The sequence below is a fragment of the Octodon degus genome, unplaced genomic scaffold (assembly GCF_000260255.1).
Source record: "Octodon degus isolate 3935 unplaced genomic scaffold, OctDeg1.0 scaffold00054, whole genome shotgun sequence".
NCBI lineage: Eukaryota > Metazoa > Chordata > Mammalia > Rodentia > Octodontidae > Octodon > Octodon degus.
Genome location: NW_004524630.1, coordinates 11,416,422 through 11,435,918, shown reverse-complemented (window position 1 = coordinate 11,435,918; position 19,497 = coordinate 11,416,422). Strand labels below are relative to the sequence as shown.

General features: G+C 38.2%; 1 protein-coding gene across 1 annotated transcript in view; it reads left to right on the top strand.

Annotated features, from left to right (window-relative positions):
• The window catches only part of Spidr (scaffolding protein involved in DNA repair), a 380,505-nt gene that overhangs the window by 220,086 nt on the left and 140,922 nt on the right, over positions 1-19,497 (top strand). The window contains exons 5-6 of the mRNA XM_023717681.1: positions 13,554-13,749; positions 15,376-15,626. Of these exons, the coding sequence (XP_023573449.1) occupies positions 13,554-13,749; positions 15,376-15,626 (447 nt within the window). The remainder of the gene's footprint in view (positions 1-13,553; positions 13,750-15,375; positions 15,627-19,497) is intronic.

Below are 19,497 nucleotides of genomic sequence, written 5' to 3'. Positions count from 1 at the left end.
GGGGCCTGAGACTGCATTTTGTTCCTTCTCTTTGTCATTTTGTATACCTGTCTTCTGACCTTTGGTGTAGAGCTTAGATAGAGTTCTTACCTTAGCACCAGGTCCGGATCTATGAAGTTCAGATTCCTCCAGGTGGGTGTTGTTTGGATCTGGCTGCTGCGCTCCTCTTCTTCCTGCTGCAGCCGTTAGAATTGAACCCTTTGTGTCTCTCTGGCAAGATGTTCTGCTCCTGAATCAGCTGGGTGGGTCTTGCCTCTAGCCTCTTTTCAGGAGTTCTGCTGAAGGGTTCCGTGCTGGGCCTGCATGCAGCCTGGGTCAAATCCATACCGTGTCTTTTAAATAGATTGTAAGTCAAATATATAGTATAAATCTTAAAACTTAAGATTAAGCAATATTCAAAAAATTATATACTAATTAAAAATTAAATGATTCAAAACAATTGAATTAAGAAAAAGTTTTCATGATAGTAAATAATTACTAAGAATAAAACATAAGATAAATACTGGAATGACAAATAAATGACTAGCACTTCTGACAGTTTGGGGATAGGATATCGCACAAATTTCTAGTGTGTCGTGGACATGGATAATGTCCATAACATTTACTGGTGTCCAGGTGTCATTTGTGAGAATGAGCTACTGGTGAATATTTCCTTGATATCCACCCTGTAGACCCAGACAGAATCATGACCCATAGGGTGCAGGAGAAGTCCATTTGTAGAGTATGCTGATGGAAATAATTTGCTGCTGTATACAAAAGAATAACTGACTGCTTTTGTATACCTCTTATTCTCCTGTGTTTCATTGTTTGCCCTATTTGGTGGGTTCTATCCATTCTCATTCATGGAGTTGTGGTCATTTTGCTCCCTCTCTAGGACATCTTTTAGTAGTCTGTGTAGGTTTGGCTTTGTCATCATGAAATTCTTAAGTTGTTCTTCGTCGTGCAAGTATTTCACTTGTCATTATACTTGAGAGTTTTGCAGAGTATATCAGTCTGGTTTGGAATTTGTTTTCTTGCAATACTTGAAGTCATTTGCTCCATGCTCTTCCCTTAAGGGTTTGTGAAGAGAAATCTGCTGTCATTCTAATGGGTTTTCCTTTAAACATGATCTGTTTCTTTTCTTTAGCAGCTTTTAGTGTACTGTTTCTGTGCTGAATTTCTGGGATCTTGATTGTTATATGTCTGGGTGTTTTTTTAACTGGGTTGATGTTATTTGGAGGTTTGTATGCTTTGCTTACTTGAATGGCAGATAGTTTCCCCATATTTGGGAAGTTTTCTGCTATTCTGCCCATATTCTTTTTATATCATTTGTATTGATTCCTTCCTTCTCATTGATGCCTATTAATCTCACGTTGTTCATCTTGGCATCGTCTTGCAGGTATTGAATTATTTTTTTCCTGCATCCTAGTTGTTTTTAAGAGATCTTTTCTTACTTTTTCACTAGCTGCAATGATGTCTTTCAGGTCTGAAAGTCTATTCTCACTTTCATTCAAATGGTTTTGTCAGCTTATGATTGAGGTTTTAATTTCTTGTATATCACTTTGGTTCTACTTTATATTCTGCTTTATTTTTTTTTTATCAGTGTCTTCTTTAGAAGCACTTAGTACTTCTTTCACCATAGTTATCATTTCTTTTTTTACTTCAGAAATTATTTCCAATCTGATTTCCTCTATACCTTTCTGTACTTGTTTCTTTACTTCAGATGTTATTATTTCAGAGATTTCAGGTGTGTGCTTTCTAATTTATTCTATGCTACTGTCTCCTGCATTTGTTCTGGGTGGGCTCAGGGCCTGAGAATGCATTACAAAATGCATTCCTTCTCTGTCATTTTCTACAGCACCGTCTTCTGACTTTTGTTATAGAGCTTAAATAGGGTTATTACCTTAGCACCAGGTCTGGATCTACCAAATTCAAACTTGTCCATGTGGGTGTGGCTTGGTTCTGGCTACTGTGCTCCACTTCTTCCTGTAGCAGCCCTTGGAGTTGAACCTGCTGTGCCACTGTGGCAAGATGATCTGTTCCTGAATCAGCTGGGTGGGTCTTGCCTCTTCTAGCCTCTGTGCAGGGAGTTCTACTGCAGGTTCCATGCTGGTCCTGGGCTCTGGGTCAAGTGAGGATCCAGTAGCCCCGGTTAATCTCAGTTACACACCTGGCCTGGGCTCTGGGTCGAATAAGGATCTGGGCCAGCCCTGGGTCTTCTCAGTCACACACCAGGCCTGGGCTCTGGGTCAAATGAGGACCCGTCGGGCCCCAGGTTGTCTCAGTCACTCCTCCATTATATTTTAAATTAAGTTTTCTTTTGATATAATTAAAGATTTACATGTAGTTATATGACAGTACAACACAATTTGTACCATTTTTGCTTAGTTTCTTCTAGAGGCTGCATTTTTCTTTTTTTAATCAATTTAGTACAGGGTCTTCAGGATCTCACTGCACAGATCGGACTCATAGTGATTCTCCTGTTTTCAGCCTTCCAAGCACTGGGATTACAGGCATGTGTCAGCATACCCAGTCTCCATCTCTGTCTCAGCTTGCCCCAGGGGTGGGGCTGGCACCGTATGTGAGGGATCGAACCCCGCTCCCTGCATCTGCCTGAGGAAGCACTTAGTCCCCTAAGCTATCTTGCCAGCCCTCTGCATTGTATGGTAGTTGCATGTTTAGGATTTTTTTAACTGCTGTTATGGCTTGTGTCTAGATGTACCCTCAAAACCTCATGTGGTTAATAAGTAGGTAACCTTTTCCAGAAGTGGCTGGATCTAGAGTGTGTAACACTAGGAACGATTCGTGGTGCAATGCTAGGATCAAAGGCACTCGTATTAAGGGTGTGAGTGCTCTCTGCCCTGGGTAGCCTGGATAAGATATTAGGAACAGAAAGAGCTATGGTTGCTCCTTGTTGCTTTTGCTATCGTCTGCCCACCAGTAACTGTTCCTCGTCTGTGAAATTTATCTGTTGTGTCTCCCTTGGAGCCAGCCAGTTATGGTTGAAACCTCTATAAACTGTTAGCTAAATGAACCTTTTTCCCTTTAATTCTGGTTGTCTGGTAATGAGAGAAAAGTAGTGCAACTGTGAAACATCTTCAGAATGGTTGTACAATTTTTTTATTCTGCCAGCAATATAGGAGCAATCTAGTATCTATCCCAGCAGTTGGTGGTGTCACATTTTATTTTCGCCACTTTAGTAGGGTAATGATACCTCATTGTAGTTTTAATGTGATGGGGTTTTTCTTATCTTTTCTTTTTTTTTTAACTGAATTTATTGAGAAAGAAATAGCAGTGAGACAATTTCAAAACCGATTAATTTTTTCTTTCTTTCTTTCTTTTTTTTTTTTTTTGGTGCTGGAGACTGAATCCAGGGGCCTTGTGCTAAGCATGTACTGTAATATCATTTAGTTTCACTTTCAACCTAAATCTGCATTTTCTTGGTGGCCAAAGATGCTGAATATCTTTTTGAAATATATTTTATTTATACCTATCAATTTCATGAAATAGTATGTCTGGTCACTGGTTGAGCTCTGACCAATGGAATGTGGGTGAAAGTGTTATATGTTATATGCTCCTTATAGGGAACCCCAAAGCTCCTAGGGGCATCCTCTGTGTCCCCCATGGAGAGTATTTCAGTATAATGTTTTCACACATGCATATAATGTACCTTAATCATATCCATATCCCTTTTTATGCTTAGTTACACACATATCCCCTTGTTTCTTTCCTCTTACCCACTAGCAGTCTCCCTGTTGAATATCTTTAATGTATTAATTTTCCATTTGCATATCTCTTCTGTGAAATGTCCCTTTGTGCTTATTGATTACGTCCTAACTGGATTTTTTTCTTATTATTCAGTTTTCAGGTTCTTTATATGCTCTAGATACTATTCTTGTTCTTGAGTATATGGGCTAAAATTATTTTTTGCGGCTTGGGAGTTAGCTCAGTAGATTAAGCCCTTGCCTGGGAAGCACAGGTCCTGAGTTCAATCCCTGGCCCCCCCCCCAAAAAAAAAAAATTCTCTGTCTCTAACTTATTTTTTCATTCTCTTAACAGATTCTTGTGGACAAAAGTTTTTACTTTTGCTGAATTACAGTTTATCATTTTTATTTTAAATGGATCAAGGTTATTTTTTGGGGAGAGATTATGTTTTTTACCTGAAGTCTTAAGTATTCTTTTCCTAGCTCTAGATGTTAGATTTTTCCCCCCCTGTGGGGTGATGAGGGCAGAGGCATCCTAACAGCTTTATGGTAGTTTATGTTTTGCACTTAGGCTCATGGTCCATTCTGAGTTAAACTTTATATAACATGGGAGGTGTAGGTTAAAACTCACATTTTGTTTTATTGAATTATCCTGGATCTTTATTTGGGCATATTTGTTGGGTCTAATTTTGAGTTCTTTTACACTGATCTGTGTGTCTATCTTTCCACTGTTACACACAATATTGGTTTTTGTAGCTACACAGTAAGTATTGAAACTGGATAAAATACTTCTTCACTTTGTTCTTTTTCAAAATGTTTTATTCTTTTTCATATGCATTTTAAATAAGTTTACATCTCAAAAAAAGTCTTACTGTGATTTACTTTAAATCTGTATGTCCGTTTGAAGAGAACTGATATCTTTATGATGATGAGTTACCCTATAATATGATATGTCTCTCTTTTTTCTTTTTGTGGTACTGGGAATTGAACTCAGGACCCTGCACTTGCCAGGCCAAGCGCTTATTCTACTGACCTACCTCCCTGGCCCAAAATTGGAATTTTTTTTTTATTTTATTGAGAAACATCAGTGAGTTTCAAAACTTATTAATAGGACAGTTTCAATAATTAATACATTGCATATTGTTATCTTCTTAGTGGTTATTCATAGTACAAGATACAGACATGATATCCTGTCCAAATACTATTAGTACAAATCTTTCTTCTCATTGAATTGAGAAAGTAGCTGTATATCTATCCTAACTATTTTGTATATATAGATACAAAATGCTCCTTCCTTTGTATCCCCCTTTTTTTGTCTAGTTTTGTTAGAGATTGGTATTCTATTGCCATTTAAATATTGTAGGTGCGTGAATTTAGCAAAATAATTCAATGTAGTCCAGTAGTCCATACTAGTAGTGGGTTATCCATAGGATTGGCAATATCAGAAGTTTTTTACTTGAGCCTTTCGCAGCTCAGCATATTAATATGGCTTTACTTTTTATACCTCAGTTTTATACTTTTCTGCTGGATAGTTAAGACCAAGATACAGCAAGGCGTATTTAACAAGAAATGTATCTTTTGTATCTGATAAGGTCAGTCAAATCTCAGGATTTATCCTGTTATCCTGTACTGCAGTTTGTAGATCCTTTGTCATTGTCAGCCATGTGGATGAGTCACAGCCATTGCTTGACCAATTTGCTCTCTGTGAAAGCCTGAGAGAAAGTTTCCTCTCCATGTGACTCTCCTTAGGCACACTCTACATCATCGATCATGTTGCTGTATGGTTCCATAATCTCCTTGATCAGAAAATTTGGGATAGAACTGAGTTACTTGATGTTACAGTATAGGTTCTCCTATGTCCTGAGTCTTCACTGACCTTGAAAGGCTAGGGCCCAATATTGGCTGTCCTTGCAGCCCTTCTTTTTCTCTAATTTTTGGTCTGCAAACTTAGGTTGTTAACTCTTCAGAAAAGAAGCTTATTATTATCGTACAACATATGCAGTTGGGTTTAACCTCGCTATCTGTCTGAATATCAAACATCTTAGGCATAACAGGTATGTTCCATCTTGTCCCGAACCAGCGGGTCAGTCAACGAAGGTCACCTGGGGGAGGAGCGGGGAATTGAAGAGGGGACAAAGGACAGGAGACGCAGGAAACGGAGGCAAGACAAAGGTTCTGATCAAGCCTCGTTTATTTAGGGGAGATTCTGGGTATATATAGAGGGTGATGGAATGAGGAAGTCTCGGCTCTTGGGGGTCAGCAGGTATCTAGGCAACGGGGAGGGTGCAACCCCTAGGGCATAGCACGTGATTCCCAGGGAATGGGCAAGGTGAGAAGGGCCATAAACTTGACTCAGCAGAGGAATAGAATGGATACCGGTTAATGGCCTCCAACACCATCTAGTATTGATATGTTAAACTTTAAGTCAACAGAATATGGAGGAAAAAATTTAAGAAATAAATATTTTAAAAATATGAATAAACATTTACATATTTTTACACAGAAATTTTGAAATCTAACCATATACAGAATTGTAGGACAGTCCTGTGACTTTTATTCTTGTCTCTTTTTTTTTTTTCATTTATTACGCTTTTAAAAAAAACATTTACTTGCGAGACAGTATGGCAATAATTGTTATGTCATGACAAGAAGTACATATTTAGAAGACCAGAATGACAGGCATTCCAAGTGTGACCCTTCTATTACATACTGCCTTTTTTCTGTGCAGTTGCTTAGTTCACAGGTATCAGCATATAGTTAGTCAGTGTGAGAATCCTACCAGTTCACTGGTAGTTTCGAAAACCTGCTGATGTTTCTCAGGATCTTTGAAGAAATTACCAACAAAGTGAAAAGATAACCCACAAATTTGGAAAAAATCTTGACTAATAAGCACTCAGACAAAGGTCTGCTCTCTAAAATTTGTAAAGAACTAAAAAATATTAGGGCCCCAAAATTTAAAGACCCAGTCCAGAAATGCACATACAAGATGAACACACACCTCTCAGAGGACGAAATTAAAAAAGTTAATAAATGTATGAAAAAATGCCCCACATCATTAGCCATCTGTGAAATGCAAATTAAAACATCACTGAGATACCACCTCACCCCAGAAAAAATGGCTTTCATAAAGAAATCAACCAACAATAAATGTTGGAGAGGCTGTGGGGAAAAAGGAACCCTTCTCCACTGCTGGTGGGAATGTAGGCTGTTGCAACCATTATAGAAATCAGTGTGGAGACTCCTTAAAAAACTAGGACTGGACATCCCATTCAAGCCAGCTATCCCTGTACTGGGAATTTTCCAAGAGAAACTGAAAAGGTCATATTATAGTGATATATGTGTACCTATGTTTATAGCAACACAATTTGTGATAGCCAAATCTTGGAAACAACCGAAATGACTGTCACCAAAGAATGGGTGAAAAAGATGTGGTATTTTTATACAGTGGAATACTACTCAACTATAAAGAATGATAAACTTGAAGCATTTATATTTAAGTAGATGCCACTTGAAGATATAAGTGAAATAAACCAGACCCACATGTGTAAATATCATATAGTCTCCCTAGTATAAGAACAGAAAAGAAAAAATACAGATAGAAAGATGAAACACAGTTTAAAAAAAAGCGAGAACTTGAGGATTGGACATAGAGGAGAGGGCAAGGAGAAAAGCTCAGAAAAATGACAGGGGCAAAGCCATACAATTATACACACAAGATGGGTAAGGCAATAGAATTATTATTTTTTTTAAATTTTGTTATAGGGAAGGGTCTACAAGACCTTCAGTGTCTCACTACTAGATCAGATTCTAATGATTCTCCTGTTTACAACCTCCCAGGTGCTGGGGTTACAGGCGCCCACCACCACGCCCAGTCTGAATTGCAATCTCAGCCCAGGGGTGGGCCTGACTCAACAGGTCTGGGATTGAACCCCCAGCCCCTGCACCTGCTTGCAGGCACTTTAGTCTGTTGCGCTGCTTGGCTGGCCCATGTCTCTCTGTTTGTTCACTGTTTTGTAGCTTCAGCATCTTGTTTATTTATACTTAAATACTTTTGCTGTTTTTCTTACTTAAAATGCTATTTTTAATTTTGATATCCATGTGTTCATTTATAGAATATAGAAATATACTTGTTTGGTTCCTTAATAGTTATAAAATCTCTTACTAATTCTAGGAATTATTTGCAGATTTCTTGATATTTTTAAATATGCAATTATAAAATGTTTTATTTCCTCTTTTCTGATCTGTGCTCCTTTCCTTTTCTCCCCCCATTATACTGGCTAAAACTTCTGATATTACATTTAGTAAAAATGAAGAAAGAGGAAATCCTTGCCTTGCTTCCATTTTAAGGAGAAGGCATTCATTCTTTGATATAATTTGATGATTTTTATTTTTTGGTCTTTAACTCGGTGAAGGTGACTTTTTAAAAATATTAGACAAACCTTACTTCCCTGGAGTTAACCCCACTTAGTCCTACTTATTGTATTTTTATATATTGTTGAATTCTATTTGCTACTATTTTGTTAAGGGTTTTTGTATTCATATTCTGTTGTTATTTTGAGACCGGGTCTTGCTGTGTAGCTCAGGCTGACCTCATAGTCAAGGTGATACTCCCGCCTCAGTCTCCTGAGTACTGGGATTACAGAGGTGCACCATCATGCCTGGCTTGTCCATGGGCTTAAGGTATTTTGGTCTATAGTTTTTACTCTCATTGACCTAATACCAAAGTAATATTGGGTTTATAAGATGAACCTGGAATTGTTTCCCTCTTCTGCATCCTGGAAGAGGATATGCAAAATTAGTTCTAATCTTTTCTCCAGTGAAAATGTTTGGAGCTGCAAAGTTACTGCTTTTGGGAGTTTTAAAATTAGAAATTTATTTTCCTCAATATTTTTTAAGGTATATCACTCATTTTCATCTCTCTAACAAAATGCTTGAAATAATAAACTTATAAATAAAAAGCTTATTTTGGATGTTCCAGTCTAATTGGCCCCTTTATTTGGGGTTTGTATTAAGGCAATACATCATGGTGGGAAGAGCTGCTAAAGCCAAATCACTTAAGTGCCAGAGAGTGTAAAAAGTGGGGAACTGAGATTCCACAGTCTTCTTCAAGAGGAGCCCCAGGCGAACTAGGTATTCCCATGAACTGACTTTGTTGGCCTGAGTTTGTAAAACTTCTGCTACCTTCCAGTGGTACCAAACTTGGGGCCAACCTTAACATGGGCCTTTGAGAGACACTTAGCATCCAAACTATAGCATATAGGGGCCGGGGAGATGGCTCAGTGGAATAAGCGCTTCCCTGGCAAGCGCAAGGGCCTGAGTTCAATCCCCGGTTCCGCCAAAAAAAACCCAGAACAAACTATAGCATATGACTATTCAAATAATGGTTTATATTCAGTGAATCATAGTAGCTTGTTCTTTTTAAGAAATTAATCAATGTAAGTTATAAGAATGTGTGTGTATCAAGTTCTTCATGGTAGCCCTATCCTAGCCTTGTCTTCAGGGTCTGAAATGATATCTTCATTCTTTTTTTTTTTTTGGTTTTTTTTTTTTTTTGCGGAACCGGCAATTGAACTCAGACCCTTGAGCTTGCTAGGGAAGCGCTTATTCCACTGAGCCATCTCCCCAGCCCCGATATCTTCATTCTTGATATTGGCAATTTATATCTTCTCATTTTTTGTCAGTCAATTTATGAATCATTTTGAAGGACCAGTTCTCTGTTGCCTTATTTTTTTTTCTGTTTTCAAATATTTTGATTATTGACTTGAAGCTTTTCTTCTAAATAAGCTTTAAATAGTATAAAATTCCCTCTCAGTTATTTAAGATGTTTCTCACAAATTTTGGCATGTTAAACCAATTATAACCTTTCATTTTCCAGCCCAAAGATATAGTTCAATGGCACAGTGCCTGCCTGGCAAGTCTGAGGTCATGAGTTTGGTTCTCAGTACCAAAAAACTATTTTTCATTTTCATTTTATTGTTAAAAATGTTTCATTGAAACTTCCTTTTTGACCAACATATTGCTTAGGAATGTATTGCTTTAATTACAAGTGTTCATAAATTTTCATATTACCTGTTATGGATTTCTAGTTTGATTCCACTATGATCAAAGTAAATATTTTGTGTGATTTTAATTCTTTTGAATTTGTGATGATTTGTTGACAAATACGGTCTCTCCTAACATGTTTTATGGCTCCTAAAAAGAGTATGTACTCTGCTGTTCTTGAAATGTTCAATTAGATTCTATCGATTGATAGTATAGTGTACCCTTCCACGTCTTTCCAAATATTATCCCTGGTTGTTCTATCAAATGTTGACAGAGGAACGTTAAAAAGTCTTGAACTCTAGGGCCAGCAAGATAGCTCAATGGACTAAGTGCCTACTTTGGCAAGTACAGGAACCAGGGTTGGATCCCCCATCCTGCTTGCTGCACTGGCCCTGCCTCCAGAGTACTCGGAGCCATTGACCAAGTCTGGGCGTGGTGGCTCAAGCCTGTATGTAATTCCTAGTGCTGGGGTGCTGGGGAGGCTGAAAACAGGAGGATCACTATGAGTCTGGGCTACGTAGTGAGACCCTGTACCAAATACATAAAAAGAAAAAAAAAAAGTCTTGAACTCTTAATTGTGGACTTGTTGAGTTCTTTTTCTTTTCAGTTTTATGATTTTTTTTCTTCCTGCTTTTCTTTTTAACCGATGTTGCTTGGTAAATGTGCATTTAGTATCGTTGTATGTTCTTAGTGGATTAACCTTTTATCATTATGTAATGTCCTTCTAAGTCTCTGTCATTTTCTTTGTCCTAAATCCTAGTTAATATAGTGTTATTACTGCTCCTTCTCATCTTACGTTAATGTTTGTGTGATATGTCTTTACCAGCATTTTACTTTTGTCCTATCTCTGTATTCAAAGTTTATTTCTTAGAGACAGCATACAGACAGATTGTATTTTTAATCCACTCTGCCAATCTCTGTCTTATAATTGGTTTATTTAGACCAATTAATGTAATTATTGATATGTTAGGACTTAGATCTGGTTTTGTTTAGGTTTGATTTGGTTTTCTTGCGACACGGTTTCACTGTGTAGTCCCTGCTGGCCTTGAACTAGATATGTAGCTGAGGGTGGTCCTAAATTCATGGCAAGCCTCCTGCCTCAGTCTCTCAAGTGCTGCCATTACAGGCATGCACCACTATGTCTGTCTAGGTCTACCTTTTTACTTTTTGTTTTCTGTTTATTCTTTTTCCATTTCTGTTTTATTTTTTCTGACTTTTACAGGTACTACTTGAATTTTTCTTTAGACTTTCATTTTGGTTTATTTATAATGTTTTCATGTGTATCTGTTTTGTATCTATTTTGATTAAATATATGTATATTTTTTCACAGTCTACTGAGGCAACATCACCTGTTTGTGTGAAGTGTAGAAACCTGTCACCCTTTGTATATATTTATTCCCTATTCATAAAATGATTGTCTTTCCTATTTCTCATTTTGAATCACCTTGAATGGCTTAACAATTTGTATTATAATTATAATTTAAAAATCTTAAGTATGATAGTAAAACTTAATGTATTTAACTGTATTATTTTACCTTTCCCCCCCCCCCACTTTTACTTTTTCCTTTCCATAGGTCCTGAGACTCTCTTTGTTTGTTTTGTTTTTCCAACCTGTTTTCCATTTTGTCTCTACGTTTATTGATTGATTGATTGTGTTTTTAGGGAAGGGCCTACAGGGTGTTCAGGATCTCACTACTAGATGGGACTCGTAGTGATCCGCCTGTTTACAGCTTCCCAAGAGCTGGGATTACAGGCACGCACCATCACACCCAGTCTCCCCGACAGGACCGGCACAGCAGACCTAGGGATCGAACCCCCAGTCTCTGCCCCTTCTTACAGGCACTTTAATCTGCTGAGCTATTTGGCCGGCCCTTGTCTGCATTTACTGATTCTTTTCTGTGCCTCTGCAATATGTTGTTGAGCCTACCCTTGATATATTTCTATCATTTTGGGTTTTAGTTCTAAAACATCCAGTTTTAAGAAATAGTGTATTTGTTCTCATTTCTTTGTGAAGCTGTCTTTTTTTCATTTGTGTCAAGTTCACTCATAATTGCTCATTGAAACATTTTTATGGAGACCTTTGTCTGATACTCTAGCACATATGTATGTGATTCCAGTAGTGTCATCTATTTAAATGCCCTTTTTCTTTGAGGTTGAGATTTTTTTTCCTGATTCTCAGGAACAAACGAGTTTTGATATTGAATGATTTTAGATTTAAAAAAAAAACACCTGAGCAATTGTGGTGTTATGTTATGAGATTCTGGGTCTTATTTAAATCTGTTTTTGTAGCTTCATCTGATACTACTTTGTAGAAGATGGGGTCAGGATGTCACCACCAGCTAGAGGTAGAAGTTAGGTGCTGCACTTGATACCTGAGACAGAGAAGGACATTACTGCTTAGCAGGGTTCTGTTGGAATGACGCCTTGGCTGAGAGAGCCAGAAGTGCCTTGTTGCTGCCGCTCAGGTGGCTGTCCCTGACAACACTGGGCACTGGTGGCAGTCCTAACTTTCTATCTAGGATTTCTTTGGCACCATTAGAGGTTATTACTATCAGATGGGGATGAAGTCTAGGTACCCAGCTTGTCTCCCTGTTCACAGTGAGGGGCACTCATTGCAGGTGTACAGGGATTCTCCCATCACTCCACCTTCTCATCCCACCCCAACATGGCAATTGACTCTTCACCAGAGCCCAGTGAGGATAGAAGTCTAGGCTTTCTCTTGGCCTTGCTAGAAAGTGTGGGAACCTTTCATCAGCTCTTTGTGGTATTTCCCTGAAGTAGAGCAGGCATTCAAATATTTTTTGTCTTGCTAAGCTAGCCCCTTCCTTAGTTTTTTTTTTTTTATTATTATTACAGAAAGTGGACTTTAGGGGGGCTTCTTTGGATCTGCGCCTATTGCTGATTCCAGGTTGCTGTTTTAGCTCCAATTCTGGGAAGGGAGAGGCACAGAGAAATCCCAGGAATTTAGTGCTGTCATTCTTCAGGTCCCAAGGTTTTGGGGTCTTACCTAGTCTGCCTTCTACCGTTTAATGTCTTCTTATGGTCATCTTATACTTTCTGTATAATGTCAGGCACTTGAGTTGTACTTGGTAAGAGAAATAGAGAAAAGTATGACTACTTGTTTCTCCCAGATCTGAAGTCCTAATTTTTTCTTATTAGCAGCAGTTTCTGTTTTGAGAAGTGAGTGTTAAATTGTCTTCCCTCTCAGATGACTGAGAGAAACTAGGAGTTTTGTTTTATATATTCCCATGCTCCTTTTCTACTTCTGTATGAGGCATTTCAGTAACTGGTCAGTTTGATAGCAAAGATAGAAACTGCTTTGTGATTTTGTATCAAGTTCTTTGAAAACTAGTGAGGTTTAAATATCTCTTGTTTTATTGAAAATAATATTTAATTCACTGGATACTTTTTTATGCCTGTTGATAGTCTTTGCTTAGTCTCTGTATTCCTTCCTGGGAGAGCCTTGAGACCTGGTCTGAGAAAGCTCAAGCCGGAAAACATCAGTGGTCTTCTTCCATTCCTGACATAGGACTTTTACTGGAAAAATGAAGCCTGATCCACTGACAAAACTGTACTTGAGAATTAGGGGTAGTTGTCACCTGCACCCTGGCCTGATCCTAGCTATCTATTGGTAGGGATGACTGTCACTCCCTGAGCTGGCCTGCTCTTAGCTGTCCATCTGTAGGGGTGGCTGTCACTGCACAAGCTGGCAGTGGTCTTGGTTGTCAGTAGCAGGTATGTGATTGCTCTTTACATGCCTGATTTAGCAAAACATAAAGGAGAATTCAACTTTGCAAATAAACTATTCAATTTTGTTCTTTTTCCCAGGCAAAAACTTATTATCCCGAATGGAAGTTGTCCTGTTATTCTGAATACTTATTTTTGTCAGAAATATGTTGCCAAAGAAGACCCAGAAACAACTCAGGAAGTGTACAGGCAGGATATACACCTTCCAAGAAGAAATATCACTTTGGCTCAGATGTTTAGATTTAAGGACATAACAGATAATTCACCTGAAATCCAGGTAAAGTCTTGTTGGTTCAGAGGTTTTATTTGAACCTGGTCTTAGGTGTGAGGATGTTCACCTTTGGACCATCTCCAAAAATATATGCTAGAGAATCTTATTATTGTTATCTCTAAAAACACTGTAATTCACATCAGCATTTAGTTATGCTCTTTTAACATGTATTCCTAATTATGTATTTTTAATCTTTATGCTAATTTATTAAAATATATGAAATTATTTTCTCTGTTCACATCTTACATCTAAGACGTTTAAGCCCATCTTTATTTTTTAAAAAATTTTATTTTTATTTTCCATACTATGTATATCCCTTGAGAGATAACGAATTGCACAAACTGGAGATTATAAAATAGAGATTGATTTTTAGGAATTTTTATGGCCTTGAGCTATGGTAATTTGCCAGGGTGAGTTTTGGGAACCACTAAAATTCATTGGCAGTGGGCATGCTGTGTGTCACACAAACAGTCTCAACTCTGTCAGTGTTGTTTCTGCTGCACAGGCCTCAATAATCTCATTAGGTTATAGAAATCATGACACACAAAATGAAATAAAGTTCAAACTGACATATAGAGGGAGATAAAGTTACACAGACTCATAACCTTTTACCCTGTGTTTGTTTTTTGTTTGGTTTTGGTACTAGGGATTGAACAGTACTAGAGTGCTGAGCTATATCCCCTGCCCTTTTTATTTTGAGACAGACTGTTGCTAAATTGTGCAGGCAGGTCTCCTGCTTGCAAATCCTCCTGTCTCAGCCTTCCAAGTAGCTGGGTCTATAACAGAGTACCATTATACCTGGCCAGTCTGGTGCCATATAATCAAGCAAAAATGTCCAATGACTATTAGAAGTTTCTGGAAGGGATTATTGAAAAGGAGGGCACTCTAATCAATTTAATTATGACGTTTGAAATATGGTTTAAAATACATTTTAACTGTGCAGGTGTGAAATTGGTGAGGTATACTTTGTCTCATAAGAGTGTCAATAAAGTGTCTGTGTAGCATAAAGCCTGAAAATAGGGACTTTGGTACCATAACCCATGGTTCAAGTCTTGCCTCAGCCATTTTTTCTGGGTGACCAGAGGTAGTCTCTGTATCTCACTTTTCCCTGTAGAATAGGGAAAATGATACTACATCCCAGAATAGAGCCTGGAAAGCACATTGGAATTATTATCTTAACAATGGTTGATATTATTGCATAGGGTAGTTTGGAGGGTACATGAATATGCACAACACTTAAGCTAGCTGATGCATATGTGAGCACTTAATAAAATACTTTATTTTTGTTATAGCCTCTCATTCTTTATTTTATATTTGACTTTGTCCTTTTATATTTGTCACCTCAAAAAGAAAAAATGTAATGATTAATTATGATAAGATATTTAATAACAGAACTGATCATGCTGGGATTCCATCAGGGAATCACTCTGCCATCCACTATGCTGTCTCCTACCTGTCCCTCCCAAACAGGCTAGTTACCTGGGAGTTATACAGACATCCCATCCCATTCATTTGTTGCTTTTGTCTCCCCATTCCTTCAGTTCAGTGAAGATCCTTTGGATGATAACTTGGTGGGTAGCATGATATTGTAGGCCAAACTGTGTAACAGCTCCCTTTGCATGTCTTAACCAGGTTTTACATAGTGGCCTGGCCTCCACAAGTACGGGCTGGAACCATGGGCGTGAAGAGGCAAAGCAGCTCCTCATAGCTGCCACTTCCTCAAAGGATTCTCTCCTGGATGTGGTGGAGTGCCAGGGAGCTGCCCCATATTCCAAAGTGGGGGTTCAAGTGGTAGTACAAAGAGTATACTTCCTTCCTGGAAGAGACAGCACCCGAAGCCAGCAGGGGAACAACTCAGGGCATGCAGACCAACCTGGAACTCGGTGAGTGACAAAATGTAAGCAAAGATGGGGAAGGTTACCCAGACACAAAGCTTGAGAAAGAAGAAATCAGCCTGGTGCAGTTGCTAGGCTGCATTTACTAAATGCATGGGTTGTGTTTCTAAATCTTTGTCTTGAATTAAAATTTAGAAAACACAGTATGACAAAGAATTTTATGTATTTACTTTAAAAATTGAATTATTGCATTTACTTTTAATAGCTCATGTTGTTAAAAGTAATAAACATATAAGATAAATAGATATTGTTCTGGAAAACAAACAAGATGTGGTTACCATACTAAACAGATCCTTCAACATCAACTTTTGTATGTCCTGAAAACCTGAGTAGCTGGTCCCAACCCTGGGATTCACGGAGACAGTTATTGAGACTGGGCATGGTGGCACGTGTCTGTAATCCCAGTGCTTGGGAGGCTGTAAACAGGAGGATCACTACAAGTCCAATCTGTGTAGTGAGACCCTGTACTAAATACAAAAAAAAAAAAACCAAAACCACCCAAGTAAATGATGCCAGTCAGCTGTCAGAGTATTGTTTCAAACAGTACACATCAGTGATGTTTAATAGAACTGTTCACAGTAATGTGAATGTTTTATCTGCATTATCCAGGGAAGCCTATGCTCACACGTAGTTATTGTTCACTTAAATTGTGGCTAATGTGAATATATATACATGTATACATAATATATATGTATATATATTAAGGAAGGATCTACAGGGTGTTCAGGGTCTCACGACTAGATCAGACTCGCAGTGATCTGCCTGATTACAGCTTCCCAAGAGCTGGGATTATAGGCGCACACCACCATGCCCAGTCTTAGACTGCTTCCAAGCCTTAAGTTATTATAAGTGGTGTTACTATATATATGGGTATGCGTGTCTCAGGTTGTCTTTAACTCTTTCCTAGAAAAGGATTATGTGGATTAAATAGAATGTCTAGTTTTAGTTTTTCCAGGAATCTCCATCCTGATTTCCATAGTGGTTGTACCAATTTACATTCTTACAAGAAATACAGAAGGATTCCTTTTCTCCTCCATAGTCTCACTCGCATTGGTTATTCCAATTAAAGATATTCCTTCTTTAACAACTTACCTGTTTCAGGACTCTTCAGACTTATAGCGGAGACACACTGTTCAGAATTATGACCCATCTTTCTACAGTTCTGTACATCTTGTTTATAGAGCCTCAATGTCTTTTCATTACAAGTATACCTACATCTTTTTATTACAGTGCTGTAATTCATGCTGATTGCACAGTAAAGAACTGTAGTTTTATGTTGTTATACACTATAGTACTGCATGTCTTATGAAAATAAAAATAAAGGCATTTTTTAAGTATATCAATTATTTAATTAGGTTCTTAGTAAGAAATTTACAACACTAATTTATGATGATAAATTCCATTTGTCAGAGCAAAAACAAAACACAGGTGCCCCCAGAGCTGAGGAACAGCTTTGATTTTTGCTAAAAAAATCCACCTTGCGCTGCGCTGAAATCTAGTATCTGTCTTTCTCGATGTAGAAGATCTCACCCTCCTGGTATCTGGGTTTCCACAGCTGTTTCTTTAAGCATCAGTGAGGTGTTTGGGGATTTTCACTTCACTGATACCAATTTTCGTAGAGGTGGCAATGACAGATTTCTAGTGTGTTCTTCATAGAGGAACACGATTAAGGCTAAGAGGCCCAATCACAAGTAGCAAGCCACTGGCCAGCTGCTTCAGGAAGACCACTCTCTTGCCTCTGTGACGCCCGGTGAGGGTGATCAAGATGGTGCTGGGAGTGATGCTAACTCGAAGTTTCCTCACATGCTGACTGATGGATTTCTTGCCATGGCTCAAGAGCTTTTGGAGCGCATCTTCAGTAGGGTAGTATCTAGGCATTTTTTGAAGCGTAACCACCCGGATACCACCATTCGTGTCACCACTGACTGGTTTTGTGATCGTAGCAAGAACTTTCTCCTTTTTCTTCTCAACCTTTCATTTAGCAGCTGTGTGCTTTCTCTTGTACAGAGCCTCTGTGGAATACATAGCAGATCAGGAATATCTACCAATTCCTCCCACGAGGACAGGATTTCGGCTGCAGTGGGGCTGCCCCTTGTTGGACTTTTGTGCCTTCACCTTACCGTTTTTACCAGTGCCATTGGCTGCAGCCTTCTTGACTTCAGGTTTCTTCTCTTTAGTTTCTGGCTTCTCAGTTTTTTCACCAACTATCTTGCAAGATATGAAAGAGAGGCAAAGACATAAATTTTGAATTTCTTTTGGCCACTTTTTTTTTTCTGCATGTTGTAGTAGACATACTATATAGGATTCCTCAGTTAGCAACCAATTCACCCAATGACCTAGTCACAGAAGCAGGCCTCAGTTCTTAAACGAGGAGTGTCTTATTTGATATCTTTATGATAACCATTCTGTTTTGGAAAGGTAGAATCTCAGTGTTGTTTAATCTGCATTTCTCTAATTGCCCAAAATGTTGAACATTTTTCATGTATTTGTTGGCCATTTGTACTTCTTCTAATTGTACTTCTTCTTTTTTGATTGAATCTTTTATTTTGGGAGGGTCTAATTTTTTTGTGTATTCTTCATATATTTTGGATGTTAGTCTTCTGTCTAAGGAATAGCTGGCAAAAATTTTCCCGCAGTTTTAGGTTGTCTCTTTACTCTGTTCATTGTTTTTTTTGCTGTAAAGAGCGATTTTTATTTTTATATAATCCCATTTGTCAAGTTTGATGCAATAAGGGTTCTTAATGCCATAGGGGTTCTTTTCAGAAAGTCCTTGCCTATGCCTATGTCTCTAACAGTTTTGCTTACTTTTTCCAGCAGACTAATAATTTAAATCTTTCATCTATTTTGATTTTAGTTTAGTACATGGTGAGAGTTCTAGATTTAATCTCCTACATGTATAGAGCCAGTTTTCCCAGCACCATTTGTTAAAAACATTATCTTTTCTCCATACTTATGTTTTTGACACCTTAAATAGCTGAATGTGTCTGGGATCATTTCAGTCTGTTCCACTGATCCACATATCTGTTTTTGTGCCAGTACCGTGCTATTTTTGTCACTGCAGCTTTGTCATATAACTTGAAGTTCAGGATGGTGATGCCTCTTGCTTTGATCTTGTGGCCCAAATTTGCTTTTGTTTTTCTGGGTCTCTTCTGGTTTCATATGAATTATAGGACACTTTTTTCTCATTCTCTGAAGAATGCTGTTGGTATTTTATTTGGAATTGTATCAAATCTATATATTAATTTCACTAGTACGGTCATTTTGGCAATATTGATTCTACCTTTTAGGAATAGGGAATATGGTTCTATTTTCCTTTTGTTTTTATTTTATGAAAGGATCTACAGGGTGTTCAGGGTCTCACTACTAAATCGGACTCATAGTGATAGCCTGATTACAGCTTTCCAAGAGCTGGGATTACAGGCATGCGCTACCACGCCCAGTCTCAATTGCTGTCCCAGTGCACCCCAGGGGTATGGCCAGCACGGCAGGCCCGGGGATTGAACCCCTGGCCCCAGTGCCTGCTTGCAGGCGCTTTAATCTGCTGAGCTATTTGGCCAGCCCTATGCTTCTATTTTCTGACGTCCTCTTTGATTTCCTTTTCCAAAATACTGTAGTCTTTATTATAGAGATCTTTCACTTCCTTGCTTAGATTAACCCCTAAATAGGTACTTTTCTTGAAGTTAATATAAATGATATCCTTTTCCTAATTTCTTTCTAGATGGATTCATTATTATTTTATAAGAATGCTATTAATTTGTGTGTACTGATTTTCTTTTCTACCTCCCCTCCCCATTTATGTCTTTGGTACAGAGTCTCACTATGCAGCTCAGACTAGTAGTGATTCTCCTGTTTTCAGCCT